At 34.9% G+C, this 23,508-nt stretch overlaps 1 protein-coding gene across 1 annotated transcript in view; it reads right to left on the bottom strand.

The window, feature by feature from the left end:
• The window catches only part of LOC148179946 (uncharacterized), a 31,913-nt gene that overhangs the window by 3,902 nt on the left and 4,503 nt on the right, over window positions 1–23,508 (bottom strand). The window contains exons 2-3 of the mRNA XM_088050725.1: window positions 15,960–16,091; window positions 5,396–5,557 (exon numbers count right to left, since the gene is read on the bottom strand). Coding sequence (XP_087906851.1) covers window positions 5,396–5,557; window positions 15,960–16,091 — 294 coding nt within the window. The remainder of the gene's footprint in view (window positions 1–5,395; window positions 5,558–15,959; window positions 16,092–23,508) is intronic.

The following is a 23,508-nucleotide window of genomic DNA, read 5'->3' as shown; positions in this document are numbered from 1 at the left end:
ACGAACTCTCTTTGTGCGCTTCCACTTGGCAATGCAGTGTCATTAAGAATTACATAATTTTAAATGCTGCCAATTGAAACTAACCTTGGCATTGTAAATACTTGTTGCTAATTTCAAGCCACCACGTCACATTTTTCCCATTGAACAAATTTGAGCGTTTGTCTTATTGCGCGTAGCGAAACCTGTGACGTGTAAAAACCATCGATTTTCGTGTTGGTGTGATAGCAACAAAAGCCAATAACATGGTATATTAAACATACCTCAATTCTTCTTGGTCTTTGGGCACCTTGACCACGTAATACAAAACTCCGCCATGTGTCGTCATACTGGGCATAATGTACCAACTCAATTCATAAAAATGTTGCTAATTTAAAACTGGGGTCCCAACGAGGTTCATATCACAGTTCAAACTTAGGTCACTTTATTAATGAATTTTAAGTAGTTTAATTGTCTCACGTTCACGAGAATTGTAAAAGCTACTTGGATGCGAAAATATCACTTGGTCCCACTTTGTTTTACACTTATTATTATTGACGTATCCTGTGCGTAGAATTGATCATTAGTGAGGCCGATAAACAAATTTTTCCAGCCGAGAATGCTCGCTCATCTGAAAAATAAGGGCGCATCCAAAAAATTTGATCGCCAAATCGAAAATTGAAAAAACCACCGGTGATGTCATCCAAGATAATCACCTGGGAATCGCTAAATTGCCGTCAGAAATGAGATTTTTTTTCCACCAAGATCATGAAAAACACTCCGAATGACTAATCCGGCACAACTAAGTTTTGACCGAGCATGCAGAGCCATGGGCGTATCGCATTGGCGCACGTTCAGCACTACTGCCGGCTAAATTTAGGACGACTGACATGGAAATGTTGACGTAACGAAATGTCTTTGGAGTTGCCGAGGAACTCTTGGGGACTCTATTAATACTCTTCCGGAACTCGAGACGTTTATGTAGTTGAAGAAACGGAAGCTGAGCCTAAAAAAGGAAAAAACTTTCTCCACTAAAAACCTGGAAAATAAAAGTGCCAACTTTCAAATTCTCAAAGTGGGAAGACTAATGGAGATGGTCGTGTAAACATAACATTTTTATGTACGTAGTAAAAATAGCAGTGATGTAAGAGATGACCTCTGCAGCTACAATCGAAGTGTTTTCATTCCAGATGTTGCTAAAGTGTTTACAAAAAAATTATCAACGTCTTAAAATAGCCCCCAGCTCACAAAAAACTCGAATTACAAGACACTGCTAAATAATGATAAGCAGAAATTCCCTGGCCCCCTGCCAAGTTCAACAAAGTCGGAATTCAAACCACAGCTTCATCCCAATTTCAATTTAACTCCCCAAGAAATGGGTTATTTAATTAACCTACTTTGAACAAACCCCGCCTCGTACTATTGACCCCAATTTACCAATTCTCGGGTTCGATCGTACCTGCCCCAATCAATACCAAAATTCGCAAAACTATTTCGTCATGTCTTTAAAACATCCACCACTGTCACCATCGTTGCACCATAACCACAGACAACTGGAGTCATCGGGGCACCCGGCCATCGATCGCGGAACCTCCTGGTGCACGTTTATTCCGGAGCCTGCGCTAACGTGGAAATTACGTCACTACTGCAATTACTTAAAACAAAGAGTGGAGCTTTTCCGAAATTGGTCTTACATTCATGAAGGTTGAGTCAACACGTTTGTAATTATCCGGACAATGAGGCTTTTCATCAGCTGGAAAATTTCGAAAGGGACATGGAAGAGGATGAGATCATTTGTATGATAATCGAGCAAAAGTTAGATGGACAATAAATGTCAGCGTGAATGGCCAAAGGGTCTTTTAAAATTGACATATGGCCGCTGAAAAGCTCTGAATCAAACGGGATATATCGAAATTAGTTAATATCCTGATTTATTGTCGGATTTCGACGGCCTCCAAATTAGATCCAGGCGATGCTTAGAAATATGAAAATAAATTACTTCGACTTTATTTTCGAACATTGTAAACAGTCAAAACATATTAATAAGACGAAATCACAAATATAAACACTGAGGTTATAAAAAATCAGTTTCATTGCTTATTATCGATATTTAATAATACACAAATACGTAATTTTAGCAAAATGTCCGTGTTTAACCATCAGTGCTTTTGGTAATCAACCGTAGACAAAATAAGATAAATAACGCAGATAAGGTGAAAAGAAAGCCGCTAATAGCGTCCAAAAACGAAGACGCTAATTAATATTTTTCTAGAAACTGCTCGCTAATCGCTCTAATCATTTTTGTTATCAAAATTGCGTCAGGATTACCAACACTGTTGGTTATGGAAATTGCTAACGGAAAAGTACCAAGTAATCCATCACAATCCATCACGCTCAAGAAACGAAGCAAATTTTATTTTTTATTGCCTCGTACTTGTTAGTAATTTCTTTCGCTGATGCTTCAACTGAATTGAAACTACCAATTAATTGCAGATGCTTTAATTAAAGATGATGCTTGACCCAATTTTATTGTTAAATCGGATAATATAAGAAAAACTGAAAATCTTAGAGCCTAGAGTTCCGAGACTGTAACTTGAGGAAGCGAGGATATTATCTGCGCCTCAAGTTAACAGTTTAGAATTCGCTTCAAGTTTTAATGAAAATCATTATTAATTCAATCAACAAGTCAATTACAAGAAGTGAGTTTTTCTGTTTCAAATCATGGGTATTTTAATAAGAATTTACTGAGACGCTAGGCAGGATTATTTTCACATCATCGCGACTTTTTTGAGTAATAAAAGGTAGAAAAAAGGTTATATGAATAGTCAATATTTGGAATTCAGGAATTATTTTTGGCAGCCAGAGATTTGTTACATGTCTGCAATGTTTGTTGCCTAATAATGATTACAATTAGGTACTGCCATAGCCACGTGTTCTCAAAATAATGATTGCATTAGATCCTGACATTGAAAGTGTAATTATGTAACACCAGACAATGTCATGCTTTTTCCGCTTGAGCTTCAATTTTCTGGCTGCTGCCACATGATTGGCCAAAATTAGAGGCGTGACTACCAACTTTCCAGATTCTGCATTTGTTACGAAAAAATGTTCTAAATCAGTGTTGCCGGGTCTAGGGTTTTTCCCCGAATCTAGGGATTTTTGAAGTATTTAAAGAGAAAAGGTATTTTCTTGTGTTATGTTTTCAATTTGCCAAGACGAAATTTTAGAAATTAGCGATATTCTTACAATTTTGGTGAAAATTTGACAGATGTAACAGTTCTTGTTTGACATTCAGTAGGAGTTTAATCAGCATTGTGTAACTCGTTGAATGACCAATCAAATGCAGCATTTTAAATTTGGCACCTACTTTCCAAATTCTACATTTATTACGAAAAAACATTCAAAATCAGTGTTGCCAGATCGGGGAATTTTCCCAGAATCGAAGGATTAAGTATTGGAGGGCAAAAGGGATTTTTTTTTCTATTTTTCGACAAATCTATACATCTATACAATCTATTCATTTTTCCTGCAAAGAATATGTCGATTTACAAAAAAAAATTTTTAGAAATTAGACAATTTTGATGATGATTTGACAGACGTGACAGTTCTTGTTTGACATTCAGCAGGAATTTAATAGAATCAGCATTGTGTAACTCGCTAAATGACCAATCACAGAGCCGCAATTTAAATTTGGCGCCCACAAAAACGTCTCTGCAGGAAAAATGGGGTTTAGAGTCTGCCAGCCGAGCGAAGGTTTACCTGCTTGCCGAACATTAGTTAAAAATTAGTTAAAAAAAAGACGTTGTTTTGACTTACGAAAGTCTTGTTGGGATTTTCTAGGGACTATTGAAATTTTAATGTGGCAACACTGTCCTAAATGAATCACTCTCAAGCGATTGCAGTAACATTTTTCTTGTTTCTGTTAGACTTATTGGTGTCTGGGCCACCTGCATTCTACAGAGCACCGTTTATTTATTTGATGTAAACAAATTGCTTATTGTTATTATAATTTTCAACATTTGCTTGAGACTTTCAGCACCATTAAATGTGCAATAAACCAGGAAGAACATGTAAAGTTATTTGCATTGAAGTGGTGTACCATCATTGTGGTGTAATATTTTCATATAAATAACAATTAAAAATTTAACACGCGTAAAATTGTGCACTTAAAACAGCCTCGAAATGCAAATTTTGTTCTTCTAACGTCTTTGGTTGGTACAAAAAACCAGTAGATACGATCATACGACTGTGCGTGTTAAAACTTCAAGCGGCGCGGCATTCCAAAGCCAAAAATCTACAAAAAGTCTTGATTTGTATGCATGAAAAATAAAAGTCCTAAAAGATTAATCGTTGGCACCATTGAATACCCAAGTCAAACTGATATTCTATTATTTACTACACGTAAAAACATTTAAGTCTGCAGTTCGTGATGCTTTTAAAATATAACTGAATATATTAACCACGTAATAAATTGGATAAAGCATGAAATAACGGTTACATTTCAAGAGGACATAGAGGGCAAAAAAAATAGTTGTGTTAAGCACATGACATCATTAGACTTGATAATTGCAAGAGCTTTACAGCTCGTGAATACAAAATACGCAGAATAATTAACAATGTGGCTGTCTAAAGTCTCTCCAGGTGACTACAAATTACGGCCGTTCAATCTCTTTTTTAATTATACCTCTTCGAGACTTTTTAATGAAAATATGTAGTTATCATTCTTAAAGCATCAAGCTCAGAAATGTCATTCAACAATGGATAAATGCCCATCATCGAAATACCAAGCTGACTGACATTATCCTTAACTGTTGCAGAAATGTCATCGACCTTCATTTTTTACGCTGGATAATCTTAAATTAACTAACTGTTCGATAATAATTATCGTACTCTAGGAAAGCTCCAAAGACGTGTGAGAGTCTGATAAAAATGCCAACATCAACACGTTGTAAAATGAAATTTCTATAATTAAAATGCATTAAGGCACGGCCCATTCTTGGGGCACTTATCCTACATAAACAAAAACGCTCTGGAAATAGATTATGTTGGGACTATCATGAAAATATTTGAAGCGACCTTGATAGAAAAATTCAACGGCTATTTTTAAGTGATATCAACACGCGTAGGCTTACCTAAGAGGAGAAATATTTTAATTGTGTTATTGTGCGATAACAAAAAAATGTAAATGAACTGTTTTCTTAACCTCCCTGTGTTCTGTTTTTTCTCTTTGCGCCGCCAACAAATAAAGCTTTGATCTACTTTTTTCTGCACACATCAAGGCAATACAAAAAATACAATTCTTTTAGCCTTGGCGCAATTAATAATCACAATCCCATCACCGTAAAAATCGAATAAAACCACCCGAACATGAAAACCGTTTTTCTTTCCCCGGCTCTATTAATCGCTCAATAAAACTCACCTTTCTGTTCTATTATACACGACATGGTTAGAATCATTCATTGCCACCGTCGTCGCCATTATGAAGTCTTGGTCGGTGAAAACGACAGGTTCATCCGGCAAATCGACCTCTTGAGGTTTCGACTGTTGAAAGAAAGTCACTCGTACTTTTTCTCGTTCGGTTCTGGAAAAGAAATCACCATTAATTACTCAAATTACTTGCTTGATGCTGATGAAAATTGATTTCATTGGAGTTTGGAGATGTTCAACTCGGAAAAGGGAGAGGCAAAGTGTGGAGAAACGTAATTAATTCTGTGGACGTGCTCACTTAAAAGACGTTTAGCTAACGGGCAGACCGATTCCTTTCAAGGTATTGCAGGAAGGAAGAATGAAGAAATTCGTCGCACAGCTACTGATTAGATAATTACTTTCTCGCGGTATGGGAATAGCTAATTTTGGTTGCCATTTATGTTGCTTCGGGATTCCAGAAGTATTGCTGTTAAATAAGGGATTTTTTTTTCAACCACAATGTTAATAATTATGCAGATCATTAGCGTCAAAACTGGATTTCCATTAAAAGTGAGTGCCTATTTCCGGTTAAAATTCGCGTGGAAAAGTGTCGCGTCTGAAAAACTAACTAATCGAATATTAGCGCGTATAGAAAATCGCGATTTTCCGCACTTGTGGTAGCTTTTTCAATGCATTCATTAATTTAATCAGTGCTTGAAGAACTAAATTGGCTTCTGCTTTAATCCTTTAATAAGGCAGAATTCCTTAAATTGTCCTTTTTTGCTAATTACAATAATTAGAAATGAAATCTTTTTAATTGGCTTGAAAATAAGGAGTAACAATTTAGAAATTCTGTTGGTTCTGTTCAGTAAATGTTTTCTTCAAATTTGCAAAAAATGAATATCTGAAATTTCAATTTTTTTATGAAAAAAAAATTGCCGTACATGAAAAAATCTTCCAGTTTTAGATTCGTCCTAAATAAAAATTTCCAAAATCTCTATTTCTTATTCTACAATTTTGTACTTTGGCACAATTAATGAACACTTTAGAAATAGTAACCTCCCCAAATTTCATTGTAATAACTTAAAAACTAACAAAGATTTGAATTTTAATAAAAAAAATTGAAAATTTTTGGTTCGTCCTAAAATAAAATTTTCCAAAATCTCTATTTTTTTGTTCTAAAATTTGGAACTTTGGCATAGTTAATGAACATTTTATAAATAGTAACCTACCCAAATTTAATTGTCGGAACTTAACAACTAACAAAGATACGAATTTTTACAAACGAAAGTTGGTTCGTCCTAAAAAAAAAATTACCAAAATCTCGATTTCTTGTTCGAAAATTTTGCACTTTGGCACAATTAATGAACACTTTAGAAATATTGTCATAACTTTAAAATAAACAAAGATACGAATTTAAATAAAAAAATTGAAAATATTTGATTCGTCTCAAATGAAGGGTTGCGAAACTTTTGAACTTTGGTGTAGTTTAAGATTGCTTCCCAAATAAGCGAGATATCGACCGACATAATTTATGAACAAACATGAAGAAAACAAAAAAAAATCTTATTCGTTTGCTCCAGTTGGGAAACTCCGCCATAAAATACAAGCCCTAGCTTATTGACTAAAATTGCCGTGCCCCACTGACTTTTGGATCCGACCAATTTAAATCGAAAATTATTGATAGTTGCTCCAATACAAATTGTCGGAAAATCCACGTAAACAAAACGTGAGTGCAGTAAGTGCAGTGATTATAATCCTATTTGTAGGAATGTTGCCTTCCACATTCACCACGCATTTCCAATTTTTTTCATTAGCAAAATCATAGCTCAAATTACTTTATTTCCTGCGAACTGAAAGCACGACCACGCTATTTTCGTTTTACAAATTTTACGTGTTTGATGCCCACATTTGATGTCATCATCATCAAAATGTGAGCAACATTTCGTCCCCAACAACAACGTTTAATTGTTAATGAGCCAAGGATAGCATTTGAAGTTATATTTAGCGATTGGACAATGTCTAGACTATGTTTTCTAAACAGTGAATTTCAAAGGAAATTAAAGCCAAAACGGGAACAGGACTATCAATTTTGAGTCGTGATGATTGCAAATGTGGGTAATTTGAATGGCAAAATAATAGAGAATTATACTTTTGTCATAACAACATCTTATAGGAGCGGATGTACATGTGTTTGTGTAAACAAAAACTTATTTATACGAAAATAAACATTCACACGTAAACTTAATTCGCAAAATGTAAATCAACACTGGCTGCAATAAATTCTTTATCCTTGGCACAACGTCGCAGATGTGCAATGGAAAAACAAGCGCACTTAAGGCCTTTTAAAAATAGTTCAATCTTTGAACAACAAAACCAGACAATTGTTTAGTGTAATATTTGTCGAAGCAATAAAAAATAATGAGCTGGCACTAGTTACAACATACCTGTGCACGTCCATCGCGATAACGGCAAACTGAAATAATATCGTCGGCAATTCGTGTTTACATACCGGCAAAATAATGGTTGTGGTTAAAATTTACAATTGGAATAATCAGGTCAGTGGTGATAGTGCACCCGCATATTTACAACCAACAAAAACACTTATTTTTGGAGCAACTCTACAAAACTTTTACGTCCATATCAACAAGCAACCGAATGTTGACGTAGAATCGGCACATTGCCAAAAGCAGCGGGTGTAACCACAGAATAAATAGACGCACAAAAAGCAATGAAAAATTGCCCCAAACTAACCTGGCGAAGTTTTTCGAGTGGTCAACGCTGGGCAACGTGTTCAACTGGCTTTCGGGTTCATCAATTGAGCAAGTATGACGTCAGATGTATTTTAGCCTGGCCCCCACGAGAAAAAGTAATTCGCATAATTATGGAGAGAGTGGGTGTTGGAAGTGCCGTTATTTTTCGTTCTCGACACATACCGTAACGACGGATAATCGATATAAATAATATTATCATCATCTGGCTATGGTCCAGAGGAGCGATAACATCTTTAAAGGGATTCGGGTTTAAAGATAACGGAATTGAAAATAGCACACATTTCGATCGATACGGCGTAAAAATTATAACAACCCCTAGGAAAAATAGGACCTTTACTTGACAGACAACACTAGAAAAACGGTAGAAACCGAAAGCCAGATTGCATTTTGTAGATTTGACGGATTTGTTGGTTGGATTTACATTATTTCTAACTTTAGTAAGAATTATACAACCATATATTATATAGAAATAATATTGAATTTTCGAATTTTGAATGTAAAATCGGAAGGACAGTGCGTGGAAAGAGATATGGAGCATTAAAAATTTCGGAACTGAAACTTCACTAACCAAAACTTTGAACAGCCATAACTCAATTATTTGTTATCGTATGTGAATTTCAATCCCAGATTTGGAATCTGTGCAAAATTCTGCGTGCACTGATGTACAATAACTCGAGTTTACTCAAAAAAATAAGCGAGATATCGATATCAGAAATTTGGCATAGTTTTAGTCATGAATTTTTGCGAAAATTTGCAAATTTCGACTGTAGAAAAATCAAAGAACTATTTCTTATGTAAAAAATCGCAAGAAAAACGATGGCGCAAACCGCATCTCAATATCTGAAATAGTTTCCGAGATATCGAGCACGAATTGTTTTAAACCTTCAAAAATTTGAGCCACTGGCGACAACCCAAAAATTCAAACGGCCATAACTCAGTTATTTGTTGACGAAAATTGAAAATTCTCATGTTTTTGGATGCAGCGTGACATTCTGCGTAAAATGAGACCCAAATTTGTTGAGTTTGCATAATAAATAAACGAGGTATTGGCCAAAAACTGTTTTGGAAACATCATTTTAGGGTGATTTTCAATCAATATTTTCAAAATAAAAACTACGTTTAATAGCTTTGAATTATACATCAGTCGAAAGAGGAGCTCGAAATCTATCTACTGGCCAAATTTGAGATCGATCGGAGAAATAGTTTACAATTTATGGCTAAAAATAAATAAAATGAAAAATTTTCATCGATTGAGTCGTATTTTTTTTTCGCGAAAAATCGACTATCGAATTTTGGGCTTTTGCGAACATTTTCTAACGTAAAATGAGCCGAGAAAAAGAATGGCGCAAACCGCATCTCAATATCTCAAATAGTTTCCGAGATATTTAACTTTAAAAACTACGAAAAATGAGAAAAATTGAAAATCAACTTTCCGAAACTTTGATCGGCCATAACTAGTTATCTGTTGTCGGATCTAAATTTAAATCCCACATTTGGAATCTGCGGAAAATTCTGCGTACACTGATATGTAATAACTCAAGTTTACTCCAAAAAATAAGCGTATCAGAAGTTTGGCATAGTTTTAGTCATGAATTTTTGCGAAAATTTGCAAATTTCGAGTGTAGAAAAATCAAAGAACTATTTCTTATGTAAAAAATCGCAAGAAAAACGATGGCGCAAACCGCATCTCAATATCTGAAATAGTTTCCGAGATATCGAGCACGAATTGTTTTGAACCTTCAAAAATTTGAGCCACTGGCGACAACCCAAACGGCCATAACTCAGTTATTTGTTGACGAAAATTGAAAATTCTCATGTTTTTGGATTCAGCGTGACATTCTGCGTAAAAAGAGACCCAAATTTGTTGAGTTTGCATAATAAATAAACGAGGTATTGGCCAAAAACTGTTTTGGAATCATCATTTTAGGGTGATTTTCAATCAATATTTTCAAAATAAAAACGACGTTTAATAACTTTGAATTATATATCAGTCGAAAGAGGAGCTCAAAATCTATCTACTGGCCAAATTTGAGATCGATCGGACAAATAGTTTACAATTTATGGCTAAAAATAAATAAAATGAAAAATTTTCATCGTTTGAGTCGTATTTTTTTTTCGCAAAAAATCGACTATCGAATTTTGGGCTTTTGCGAACATTTTCTAACGTAAAATGAGCCGAGAAAAAGAATGGCGCAAACCGCATCTCAATATCTCAAATAGTTTCCGAAATATTTAACTTTAAAAATTACGAAAAATGAGAAAAATTGAAAATCAACTTTCCGAAACTTTGATCGGCCATAACTAGTTATCTGTTGTCGGATCTAAATTTAAATCCCACATTTGGAATCTGCGGAAAATTCTGCGTACACTGATATGTAATAACTCAAGTTTACTCCAACAAATAAGCGTATCAGAAGTTTGGCATAGTTTTAGTCATGAATTTTTGCGAAAATTTGCAAATTTCGAGTGTAGAAAAATCAAAGAACTATTTCTTATGTAAAAAATCGCAAGAAAAACGATGGCGCAAACCGCATCTCGATATCTGAAATAGTTTCCGAGATATCGAGCACGAATTGTTTTAAACCTTCAAAAATTTGAGCCACTGGCGACAACCCAAACGGCCATAACTCAGTTATTTGTTGACGAAAATTGAAAATTCTCATGTTTTTGGATTCAGCGTGACATTCTGCGTAAAAAGAGACCCAAATTTGTTGAGTTTGCATAATAAATAAACGAGGTATTGGCCAAAAACTGTTTTGGAAACATCATTTTAGGGTGATTTTCAATCAATATTTTCAAAATAAAAACGACGTTTAATAACTTTGAATTATATATCAGTCGAAAGAGGAGCTCAAAATCTATCTACTGGCCAAATTTGAGATCGATCGGACAAATAGTTTACAATTTATGGCTAAAAATAAATAAAATGAAAAATTTTCATCGTTTGAGTCGTATTTTTTTTCCGCAAAAAATCGACTATCGAATTTTGGGCTTTTGCGAACATTTTCTAACGTAAAATGAGCCGAGAAAAAGAATGGCGCAAACCGCATCTCAATATCTCAAATAGTTTCCGAAATATTTAACTTTAAAAATTACGAAAAATGAGAAAAATTGAAAATCAACTTTTCGAACTTTTGATCGGCCATAACTCAGTTATCTGTTGTCGGATCTAAATTTAAATCCCACATTTGGAATCTGCGGAAAATTCTGCGTACACTGATATGTAATAACTCAAGTTTACTCCAAAAAATAAGCGTATCAGAAGTTTGGCATAGTTTTAGTCATGAATTTTTGCGAAAATTTCCAAATTTCGACTGTAGAAAAATCAAAGAACTACTTCTTATGTAAAAAATCGCGAGAAAAACGATGGCGCAAACCGCATCTCAATATCTGAAATAGTTTCCGAGATATCGAGCACGAATTGTTTTGAACCTTCAAAAATTTGGGCCACTGGCGACAACCCAAAAATTCAAACGGCCATAACTCAGTTATTTGTTGACGAAAATTGAAAATTCTCATGTTTTTAGATTCAGCGTGACATTCTGCGTAAAAAGAGACCCATATTTGTTGAGTTTGCATAATAAATAAACGAGGTATTGGCCAAAAACTGTTTTGGAAACATCATTTTAGGGTGATTTTCAATCAATATTTTCAAAATAAAAACGACGTTTAATAACTTTGAATTATACATCAGTCGAAAGAGGAGCTCAAAATCTATCTACTGGCCAAATTTGAGATCGATCGGACAAATAGTTTACAAACTATGGCCAAAAATAAAAAAAATTAAAAATTTTCATCGTTTGAGTCGGATTTTTTTTTCGCAAAAAATCGACTATCGAATTTTGGGCTTTTGAGAACATTTTCTAACGTAAAATGAGCCGAGAAAAAGAATGGCGCAAACCGCATCTCAACATCTCAAATAGTTTCCGAGATATTTAACTTTAAAAATTACGAAAAATGCGAAAAATTGAAAATCAACTTTCCGAAACTTTGATCGGCCATAACTCAGTTATCTGTTGTCGGATCTAAATTTAAATCCCACATTTGGAATCTGCGGAAAATTCTGCGTACACTGATGTGTAATAACTCAAGTTTACTCCAAAAAATAAGCGAGAAATCGGTATCAGAAGTTTGGCATAGTTTTAGTCATGAATTTTCGCGAAAAACTCCAACTTTCGACTTTTAAAAAATCTAAGAACTATCGCTTAGCTAAGAAATCGTGAGAAAAACGATGGCGCAAAGCGTTTCTTAATATCTGTACTACTTAGTTTCCGATTTTCGAATTCTGGATGTAAAAGACCGAACTCTCACCAACAAATCCGCGAGAAACGTAGAAACATCAACCAAGCATCCAAACCAAAATCCCAAATTGCAACTTTGTACACATTTGCATGCTTCATAAACCACGCTAATGCAGCAAATTTCTAAATGTCTCCCTGTTATAGACAACGAGCGAAGAAAAGAGCCAAATGATACGATAAAATTGCTCTTCTGCAATGCCACGGGTCTAATGGTACATAAAATTCCGTGTTTATTAGTGAGATGACCTATATAATAAAATTCGATGAAATAAGGTCAAGCATACCTACATGCCTTGTACTTGATTGGGACAATTAATTGCTGACGCCCTTTGGGAGATTTTATTGAATTAATCATTGTCCGATTGAAGGCTATTACTTCATTAAATTCGTAACTGCACGTGGGTAGACGAAAAATGAACGAAACTTTCGTATAAAAGGATTTATTTTTAATTTTTTTTGTGCTATACTGTGACGTGAAATGAATATATCGAGAGATTTTAATTAGAAATTTAAAAAGGCTTTCATCATGCTCATCAAAACAACACCATCATGAAACCAGTTTTCTTCACAGGTGGTGGTAAATCTCTGCCTTTGCAAGCAATCTCGACAGGATGTTTTTTCATATTGTCACATTTACAAAGTTACAAACAAAACTTTTTGCAGTTCATATCGGAGATTTTTATTGCATTTTAATGATACAATGACACTAATCCTGTGGTTTGTATACAAATATCTTGTTTCATAAACACGTGTCTGTTACGTTTAATGTTAATGAACTTAATTAGTAATATAGACAATAAAGATAACGTAAAAATATAAGCAAATAATACAATGAATAATTGTTGAATTAGAATTAGACGTCTCGGGTAGATTATTTAATTATTATTATTATTAAGAGTGGTGCAATTTGAGGATGCAGTGTAGCACCTCTTCAGAATTGAGTTTTGATCTTCAACACTTTGTATAAGAAGCTAGATAATTTATAGAATTGTAATTACATACATTGAAAAATATACTGCACGTATATTTTATATCGGTAATAATTATAATTAAAATAATTATTTGTTACCTACTTCTGTATAAAAAATAGGATCGGAAATTGTGAGCATATATAAATAAAAAAGTTCCTGGTTATTTTGCAAAAACTGGAACGTTTCCTCTCGTTATTTTTTATGAATCTGTGAAACCATTACTATTGCGGCACACAATAAACAAACCAATTATTTCTCAAATATACAAACCGAGATAGGCGATGACGTAAAAATAATGCAAATATAAACGCGGCGATTATCTAAGAAGATCACATGTTACCAAATGAAATAATAACTGTACAAATTTGGCAGTCGTTCGAGCAATCCGAATCAATTAAAATCGAATTAATAAATATTTGTACTCTTCGTCATCGCTCAAAGCCTTGACGGTCAAACACTTTTTACTTTCACTTCTTTCATAACACGAAATCACACTTGAAACAAAATTCCACCTGCTGCAACCAACAATAGGCTCCTCAAGTTCAAAGCTAAGAGAACAAAAGTCGGAATTTTGGCACCAAAACAAAACGAGAATTGGAACGCTGTTCTCTGAAAAATACCGGATCGATTCCCTTATTCCATTCATCCTTTGTTAGTGTAGGGAACACAGTGAATACGCACCTTTACCAATCCAGAACTCAAACGATGCGTTGGCGAAGACCGGAAACAACACCGCAACACTTGCACTAGCTTTGGGAAACCGCAAGTGGTCGAAACCGCGATTTTTAGAATGATGCTGTGCGAGGTTATAACATATTAGATAGGATATTTACAATTTGTACGCAACACGCTTACATCGCCACGCCTCGAAGTCCTCGAAGCTCGAGGATTGGTAATAGTTCGTTGTTTTGCGACGGGGCGCCACCATGCAATCCCACAAGTGGGTGATTACAGAGTTCTGTACAGGGAGCTTTTTTCCGGGGGAAAAGCTCCTTTGCCGGAAAATTTCACTTCTTTGATTTAAACGAGGAACGAGGCCAAAAATTAGCGAAAAGTAAAAAAATCTGACTGATCTGATGCTGATGATATGACAACAGAAGGAAACTTAATTAATAGAATAAGATAATTGCGAACTTAATTTAAACTTCTAATGTTTCCAAGTATTTATATGGGGGGTCATGTAAGAGCGGAAGTGCGTATTTTCGTGGTGATGCAGCAACATGATAAGATAAGAGATTTCACCATCAGGCAAATTTCTTCCATGCAGACTGAGCGGAATTCGTTGGATTGTTTGATTCTCTTGATTTCATTGATCAATTGAAAACAAACAGAAGTTAATTAAAATAATGAATTTCAGCCTCCGGCTGTAATAACTTACTCTAATCTTCTTGGCACACTCCTAACTGCGTTATAAATTACATTTTCAGATTGCGCTTCAATTCATCTAAAAGTACCGTACTAATCGGCTTTGAAGTGATATATCACCGACTTTCTAAATTCAATTCTTTGGGTAAAATGTTTGTAATATAATTTTAAGATAATTATTAAAAATAGTTCTTTTGAAACAAATTTAAATTAAGCAACTGCGCCCACGTCCGTTTGGTTTTATTTATCTGCCAAAAATTATCCTGGATTTTTGCCTCCTACATGGATTTGTTTCATCTTCAAGGTCTGTTAAAGTCAAACCAACAAAAAATATAGAATAATCCAGGAAAAATACACACAAAAATTTCAAAAACTCGGAATAATTCCATAAGGCTAGTTCATTTTATTGCTTAAAACATTTTATTGTTTAATTTTATTTTTGTGTGCACTACAGTCATAGAACTAAACATAGAACTTAATGCCTTTTTTTAGACTAAGGAAGCATCTTCTGCAAATTCTTTTTCATGGTACTTATTTTCTTCAAGAACTTCTAGTTTTTGAGAGTCCTCAAAAGAACTTTAAATGAATTTTAATAATAAGTATTTTTGCCGTTGGAATCATCAGGGACGAGATACATATTTGCAAAAAATTGTTTGCTTTGACATTAACTTTTTTAGCAGCACACCTATCGATGGCGACTTTTGACAATTTGTTTAGAACAATAAAATGAAGCTCCACACAAAAAATCTGCCTTATGCGAATTATTCGGAGGTTCATATTTATTTTGCTTGGACTAGAATGCGAAACTCACCAAGAGAGGTTGAATGATCTTCTGCCATTTAAACTCGTATCTGCTCTTAAATTGATTTGAGTTATAAGGATATAAATTTACACTGACAAGAGTCCCGACTTTCACCAGTGTTGGTTCCCTGCCCATTTAATTCATGACTCGACAAATCAGCAAGATCTCTTATTCATTAAACCGAATGACTGCGTTTTCCCCCCATAAATGCATGCAGTCTGTCTAAAAATACCAAACAATACATAAAGGCGCCCCAAGAAAAATCCGCTATCGATTTAATAATAGATTATTGTTTGAAACAGAGGCAGGTTTTTTAATATCCAAACAGACGCACCTGTGTCTACACCACAAAGACTAAACTTACTCAGTTTGATCCTGATCCACTGGAAAAGGATTGGCATTTTCTGGTATTGGACTCGGCTCGGGTTCTTCTTGGACTGGACTTTCGAAAATTAGAGTTTCTACCATCGACCCTTTGGAACTACCAAACGATACCCTGGAATATGGAAAAAAAGGTTAATTTCCGTTCGTGACCGGAGTTTGATAACCTAGATTAAGTGTGATCGATGGAATTTGGTGGACTAGTTTTTTCAACTTTGAGTCCGATAATGTTTGGACTTCCGGGTATGAATGCTTTTCAGAACAGTCGTAATTATGAATCAATTAGCATACCGATTTTAACAAGCGCTTTAATGAACGCTAGTAACAGTAACGTAAATAATTGAGCTATAAAGGTTTTTTGGATACAGTAAAACAAGAAAAGTATGAATAAAAGTTAAATATAGAGGATTTTTTAAATTATCGTTATGCTAATCTTAGGATTTTATTAATGAAAAACCAGTTTAGGTACTAAACCCTAATCTGTATTCAATTTACACTTAAACTGCACGAAGTGATCCAATACAACAACAATGACTAATCAATGAGTTCAGGATTTATATAATGCTATAAAAACGCCCCTTTCAACAAATCGTTTATTTGTTCTGTCCGCAATGGTTTCCGCACCCATTTTATACACAAAGACAATAATACGTGTGACACAAAATACACAATTCCAATAAAAATAAGCAAAAGCTGCGACACTCCTTGATATGTTTAACCTGCAGTTAGGAAAAATTCTGTCGCGCGGCCAAAGATAAAAGGTTTTGAAAAGTTAATTAGTCGTCTGCAGAAATTGCTAAGTACTGCGGATTAGTCTAGGTTGGAACTTGGAACATAAAATGTAATCCATGTCTGCACATAAAAGCTCGGCGCTATTCTGATACGCTTTCTCAGTAAGTTGTGTAAATTCAGCTCAAAGCGGTGGTGTTGGGAAAAACGTTGATCCTTTGATCGCGCGGCCAATTACGAGGAAAATTTAATAAAAATGCGTGATTGCAATCTTACTCCACCTCTTAGGGGTAATTTCATGTTTTATGACTTGTATCCATAAATTTCCACAGATTTTAGTGGCTAAGCTTCCATACTGAAAAAAATAAAATTTCGAATTCGAACTATCGAAGATCGATTTCTAAGCTTAAAAATTTCCGTAACAAATAAACGAGATATCGACCGAAACAGAATTTCAGAAATCGACCGAAGAAGGTACAATATTGGCACCGACTTTTGTAAAAATTCCCTTTAGTTAGGAAACTACAGTAACTGTTATTTCATGTTCAATGTTTTTGACAGGAAACTACCAATAAATTCCCTCATTTTATTTCAGTGTGTTTGCGCCAAGAGTGACACTAATTATCATTACAAACATACGTACAAGATGCAAAAAGTCCATATAGTAAATGCCACAAAATAATTTATTAAACGTTCCATACGCGGACTGCGAAAAATTCTCTTGCCTCAACGATAATACACATAATAGCTCGTGTTATATTGTTCAAGGAACATTATTATCTCATTCACTACCTCCGTATATCCTTCTTTGGATCAGTTTATTTGGCATTTTATTATAATGACGTTATTTGCAATTCAGTCGCCACAGACACCAACTCAGTTCTATTCCAACCACTTTCCACATATCTCCGTGTTTTCAATAAGTTGGATCGTTGAAAAATTCAATTCTATTTCACACTTTCTCAACCTGAACTAAAAGCGTAAACTTTTTATTGTTTAAAAACACATAAATATTTAATTGTTAAGAACCGTGACGTAATATCGATAATAATAAAACAGAAAGTAAACAATAAAGTTCTTTTTGAGTGAATTTATTATAAAACAAACAATTGTGCAACGTGATGAAGACTTCAACTTTCACTAAATTTAAGAATATTTTTCAAATACCACTTGCGACAATGAGTATTGATTCACCTGGAATTTAAGTAGGTGCTTGATAAAAAAACAATGCCTTTGAATTATGAATGTTCGTCTTCGGCCTTGTTTGTTTAATAAAGGTCCTCCTCGGCGTATTTGACGAAGTTATTAACAGAACCTTCGGAATTCTAAGAATATTGAAGACAGACGGAGCCCATCAATATAATTGGAAGCTAATTTCGTTTAGAGTTCAATAGCACGTTATATGGGTTTAAATACGTTTAAAATAAATCGATGGCTTCATTATTCCCACATGGAGAGATAAACCAGTAAAATACACTTTCAAATGGGAGCGCATATGTTCCACACTTTGATAATTTTAGAAGTATCAACAAATATCCAAGTTTTTGTTTGTTGAAATGTGGACAAAAATTTAATGGGAGACCACAATAAAAAATGTAGACTCGTTACTTTTGGTTTGAACGACTGGTTTTCCAGGAAGTTTGTCCATTTGTACATACCTGCTGTTTAGTTGGCTATTACATTTCAAGATACAGAGCAATGAAACGGTTATTACAGGAGCAGTAACCTGAAATCAGTTACTTAGAATCCATTTTTCGAGACATTTCTGAAGAGACTGTAAATTTCACAGTTTCCTACTGTATATCAGGAAAAAATGAGCATATCACGGTTTTATTACTCAATTATCCGCGCTGATTATTTCAAGCTAACAACAAATTAATTTGAATTCCGCAAAGCAAGGAGTCCAAATACGACACCCAATAACGTGTTGTTACACTGACGTAACGTAATGCTTTCCGTCATTTTAAGCCAATTACAGTCTGTTTAAGCTAATCGCACGATAATTGAATTGTGTACCATGTTGTCCTCAAGTCTGCAGACCAAAGCACGTATCTATTCTTGTATCTTATTTCTAACAGTATAACGACAAATTAATTGAATAATAATTGAGAGAAAGGAAAGTAATTAGTCAAGTGCAATATCAGCTGCATCTCGTAGGTGTGCGTTTATTAATGAATCATCAACTTCATTTAAATAGATGTGTCCCTGCATATTTAAAGGTTAAAACGTATTATGGATGTTACCCAAAAAATTGCGCGAGTTTGAATTTACAAAACCTTCGTAATTTCGGAGCTTTGAAAATTTTCCAACTCAAAATTCAATATTCGAAACTTTGATCGCTCATTACTAAGTGATTTGTGGACCGATCTTAACGAGTCTTTCATACTGAAAAAATAAAATTTCGAATTCGAACTATCGTAGATTGATGTTACCCAAAAAATTGCGCAAGTTTGAATTCGCGTAGTGACTAAATTATCCTATAAATAGCCAGAGAATAAATCTTGCTCACGCATGATAAAAGTAACGAGTTTTTGTAAAGATAATTTAAATTTAATTCAATGCGGCTCTTAATTATAGCTTAGTGAACTATCTCAGTATTAAATTACTTAAGCACAGTTATTAACTTGTATGTTATAGTGCAACGTTTGTTATCTTGCATGTCGATATCTGGTTTTTAAACTTCCACTTGGATGCCAGTCACAGATTTTTATTAAACGTTTAGCTGGGAAGTATTTAATTGAGCGCTTTCTTATTATGGGTGCAAATTATTTCTACAGTTACCAGTCCAAGAAAGTTTGAGATAATTGCCTGTTAACTGGGTTTAAACTATTTGCATTTTTCATAAAAATTTCTCCTTTCGCCCGGATGAAAACCGATAGAAATGTGACACGCGATAACAGCACCCCCCTGTGGGACTACATCTCAATCTAATCGAACGCGACAGCCCCAAACAACCCCCGTTTCTATTTCATTACAATACGAAACATCGCAATGGCGTAAAGGCGTCATTATCCCCCGCCAGTAGGTTGCACCCAGTAAAACAGAAATTGTCCATCTGGGAGCAGTGTCCTGTCTGCTCTAGGGGAGGAAGACAATCAAAATTCCCATCACAACATCCAGGGAAGCCAGACCAGACAGAGCAATTCCGTTCAAAAGCTCTGCAGCAGCGTTCTCGCCCACACAAACACACAGCTGCTGGCGATCAATACCCACCACCGCCATCACCCCTAGTTTTACACTGCACCCCTGACCTAGCTCATCTCTGACCTTCACGACGGAACGTGAGCCACGACGAGTCACTAGGAGTTGGAATAGGCGAGTTCCCAGGCTAACTACCAGTTCATGAATTATTTCTCGTCTAACGAATGGGAAAAAGGACGATTGTGCCGACGTTGGATAACAAGGACGATGGAAATTTGAGGATGTTCAAGGAACAAACAAAAGTTAACGAGAGAAGATGAGGAGGATTCGGAGTGGAGTGGAAAAGCGTGCAGGAAAATGCTGATGTGATGACCGGCTAAAAGGGTGATCTAGCAGAATTGTATAATGGGTATTTACTGAAATGTAGAAACCATCAATCGAGCTTCAATCAATAATTTTATACGAATCATGTAGCTATCCGAAGAGCTAAAAAAGGAAAACCACTGCCAGACCGCGCGTACTTGAAAAAGCCTTTCAAGTCGCAATAATGCAAAACAGAAACGCACCGAACTGGAAGAACTGAGCTACACAGAAATCATAATTAGAGAAATGAATGTGGGCAAAGCAAACGATGGAAATGAAGGAGGTGGATGAAAAACAGAGTTCGGAGCAGCAGACGATTGGCAGACAGGAATAATAGTGGTAATTCACGAGAAACGAGAGCAAAAACTACGGTGTTCAGGTCAAGGGTAAATGGGAGAATGCACTAAAAAGAATCAACAAAAATTTCGGAATATTAGAGGGCACAATTCGTTGTTTTTTTGGAATGGTGGAAAGACGTGGATATACAAAACGTTGAATGATGGAATAAACTTTATTTTCAATGTCGCAGGAGGTTTGAAAGTAATTTTAATAAATCGAAGCACGAACTCGTATTATTATTGATTTTAGCAGTGCAAATGGCTGCATACTTTTTATTCGTTGCACACTTGACAAACATTTTAAAACGTTCGTAATTAATGATAAATTTTCCTTTGTTTTGCAGTTTGCCGATGGGAAATTTAAAAAAATTAACAACAAAAAATGCTAACTTTTAAAACCTTAATCCAAAATGCACTAATAAAATGGTCTTTATTCACTCATTTGAGATAGCTAAAGAACTCTATTACTCTCAAGAGACCATAAAGGAAAATGCTACATTTTAATTTTAATTTTCTAAATCCTAAGACACAACTGTCAATTCTTTTATTGCTTGAAATTTAGCGGATTTCTCAATGAATTTTGCACATTTCTGCCGAATTCTCGAAATTTAGCCGTTGGCTCTTGATTAAAACTCGTAATTTTATGGATTTCAAACAGAGGCTTTGGGCAAATGATTTACTCCGAGAATCTTGTTCTCTCGATCTCGAGAATAAGATTTTTGAAGTGAATAATTAATTTACTTTTTACACTCTTATACAGGGTATGTATAAAACAGTTCTGCGCTATTCTAGAAGGAGTATGAAGTGTGAAAAACCAATTCTTAAATCAATAAACTGCCAAGGTAAAATTAACTCCAATCTACGTACTCCACTGGCAAAAAGCGCACCTGGAATCACTTGTTTCCTAGGCAACCAGCAACTCCATTTTTTGTTCACTGTTAAATCAGTGGCGCACAAGCAAATTTGTTGAAATATTTCTAGAATTTGATCTCGACATCAAAAAAGACTTTTCGTTACTAATTTTTCGCAGAAACACGAACAGGCTCAGCACACAAAGCTTCATTTTTGCCCTTAATGACATCGTGTACTTCATATTACTAAAACTTTTAAAAAAGCACCCTGTATAATAAATATCTGTTATTGGGAACGGTGAAGTAATCACTTTTGTTTTTATCTCAATGCGTTTTTGTGTACTACATAAATTTGGTGCGAGCAAAAAGTGTGAGAATAAATGGATTATAATGGCAATTTTGTCTTCAGTTAAAAAGTGGTAGTGGTCTGACGTGCTAGTGAATGTTTAAAGGCAATAAACAGTGTCCTATTTTGCAAATTTGGATATTTTTTTACCATCACAGGGGGTAAGTTTGCTATTTCATAATCCAAAAGGGCACAATGACACAACAAGACTTTTCGGATTGAAACTTCCATTTTATGATTCTATTTTCAAAAGTTCTTCGTTACAAATTTCGATGTATGAAATCACAAACAGATTGGAATCAAAATTCCTAAATCGCGAACATTTTTCCGTTCAGTTTTGCTCTAAATTAACCTGAGCACAACGTGTCATTAAATAACCATGATAGACTTTTCGTGCGATGGAACTGATATAAATTAATTAGCACCGAACATTTCACGGTTCCATGACGAAACCCAGTTTTCTGAATAGACTTGGCAGAAACACGGTATTTGTATACTCGTTCTAACATGTTTTCATGTAATTTTCACCACAGCTGAAAACGACTATTTCATAAATGCGGAGTTGTGTGTTTTTGCCACATTTTTTTAACTACAAAGGTAGTCGAAAGAGACCGCGCCCTGCAGTTTTGTCTTGGCCTTAATGAAAAATCCGAGTCTCAACCACACTTCCGTTTCCGCTGCCGGCTGCCTTGATTGAAAATTTTAACAATTCATGAATGTATTTAGTGCTAGATGAAAAATATGTTGAGCGAACCAATTTTTTTTATCTTCATTGTTGATTCCAGCGGTCAAAAATGGCCCCGTAATTGCTTACGTATTAGTTTCAATGTTATCAAATGTTTTGAAACATTGCGAGCCGTTTATAATTGTGTTCCACCTACTGAAACACACATTTGCAAAAGAAAACATACACAGAAGTTTGTTCCAGAACTCATACTACATCAAAACACTGAAATATGAATGGATATCTTCAAGATTTCCAGACGTTTATCTCGTTTCAACCGGATAAAATCAACACATTATTACGAAACTACTCAAACATGACAACTGAACGAAAAATTAATCAACTTAAATAGTTTCCTCATGTAAATTACGTCTTCAACATCACTTTTCTTTAGTATAACGTGCAACTTTGCACGAGTCGTGATTACAGTAATCAAGATACTCCAAGAAAACGTTATCAGCACGCCATAGTAACTGCAACGACTGTTTTTATTGCATTACTTTGTCCGGCAAAAGTAGATTATCCCATTTTCCACAGTAACCTCAAGTCCCCAATTAGTGCCCCACATCTCCATTCATCAAAACCTAAATATAAAACACTGCACATACAAAAATAAGTTTGTCCAATTACGTAATTTACGAAAAATAAACGAATTTCTTGATGATGGCTTTTAGAGGTGTGAGTCAGTGGTTACAAAAAAGGTAGAATCCGAAGCTCAAGGTAACTTGGCTTCTTCACCTCGATTGAGTCATTAGATTTTTAAAGCCGCCCAATGCAAATAAATAATAATGGTAAATAAAGAAGAATTACACGTTCGGAATGGATTGCTGTTAACTGTTCCAGTTTGATAATTCTCGTGGCTTGAAATTGTAATAAAGTTGTGTTTTTGTATTCTCTGCTTGTAGAATTACGTAGATTTGACACAGTTCAAAAAAGTGTGGTGGTGGGAATATAAATAGCCGGCATTTTTACTTGTCATATTTACCAGCCCATTTGCACACACTATAAATATTTGGTTTCCTAACAGAAGCTCGCACCCT

This window comes from Gnatocerus cornutus, chromosome 2, assembly GCF_029298725.1.
Source record: "Gnatocerus cornutus isolate USDA-ARS CGAHR chromosome 2, icGnaCorn1.1, whole genome shotgun sequence".
Taxonomy (NCBI): Eukaryota; Metazoa; Arthropoda; class Insecta; order Coleoptera; family Tenebrionidae; genus Gnatocerus; species Gnatocerus cornutus.
Note: the sequence above shows the minus strand (reverse complement) of the source record. Positions and strands in the feature narration are given on the sequence as shown.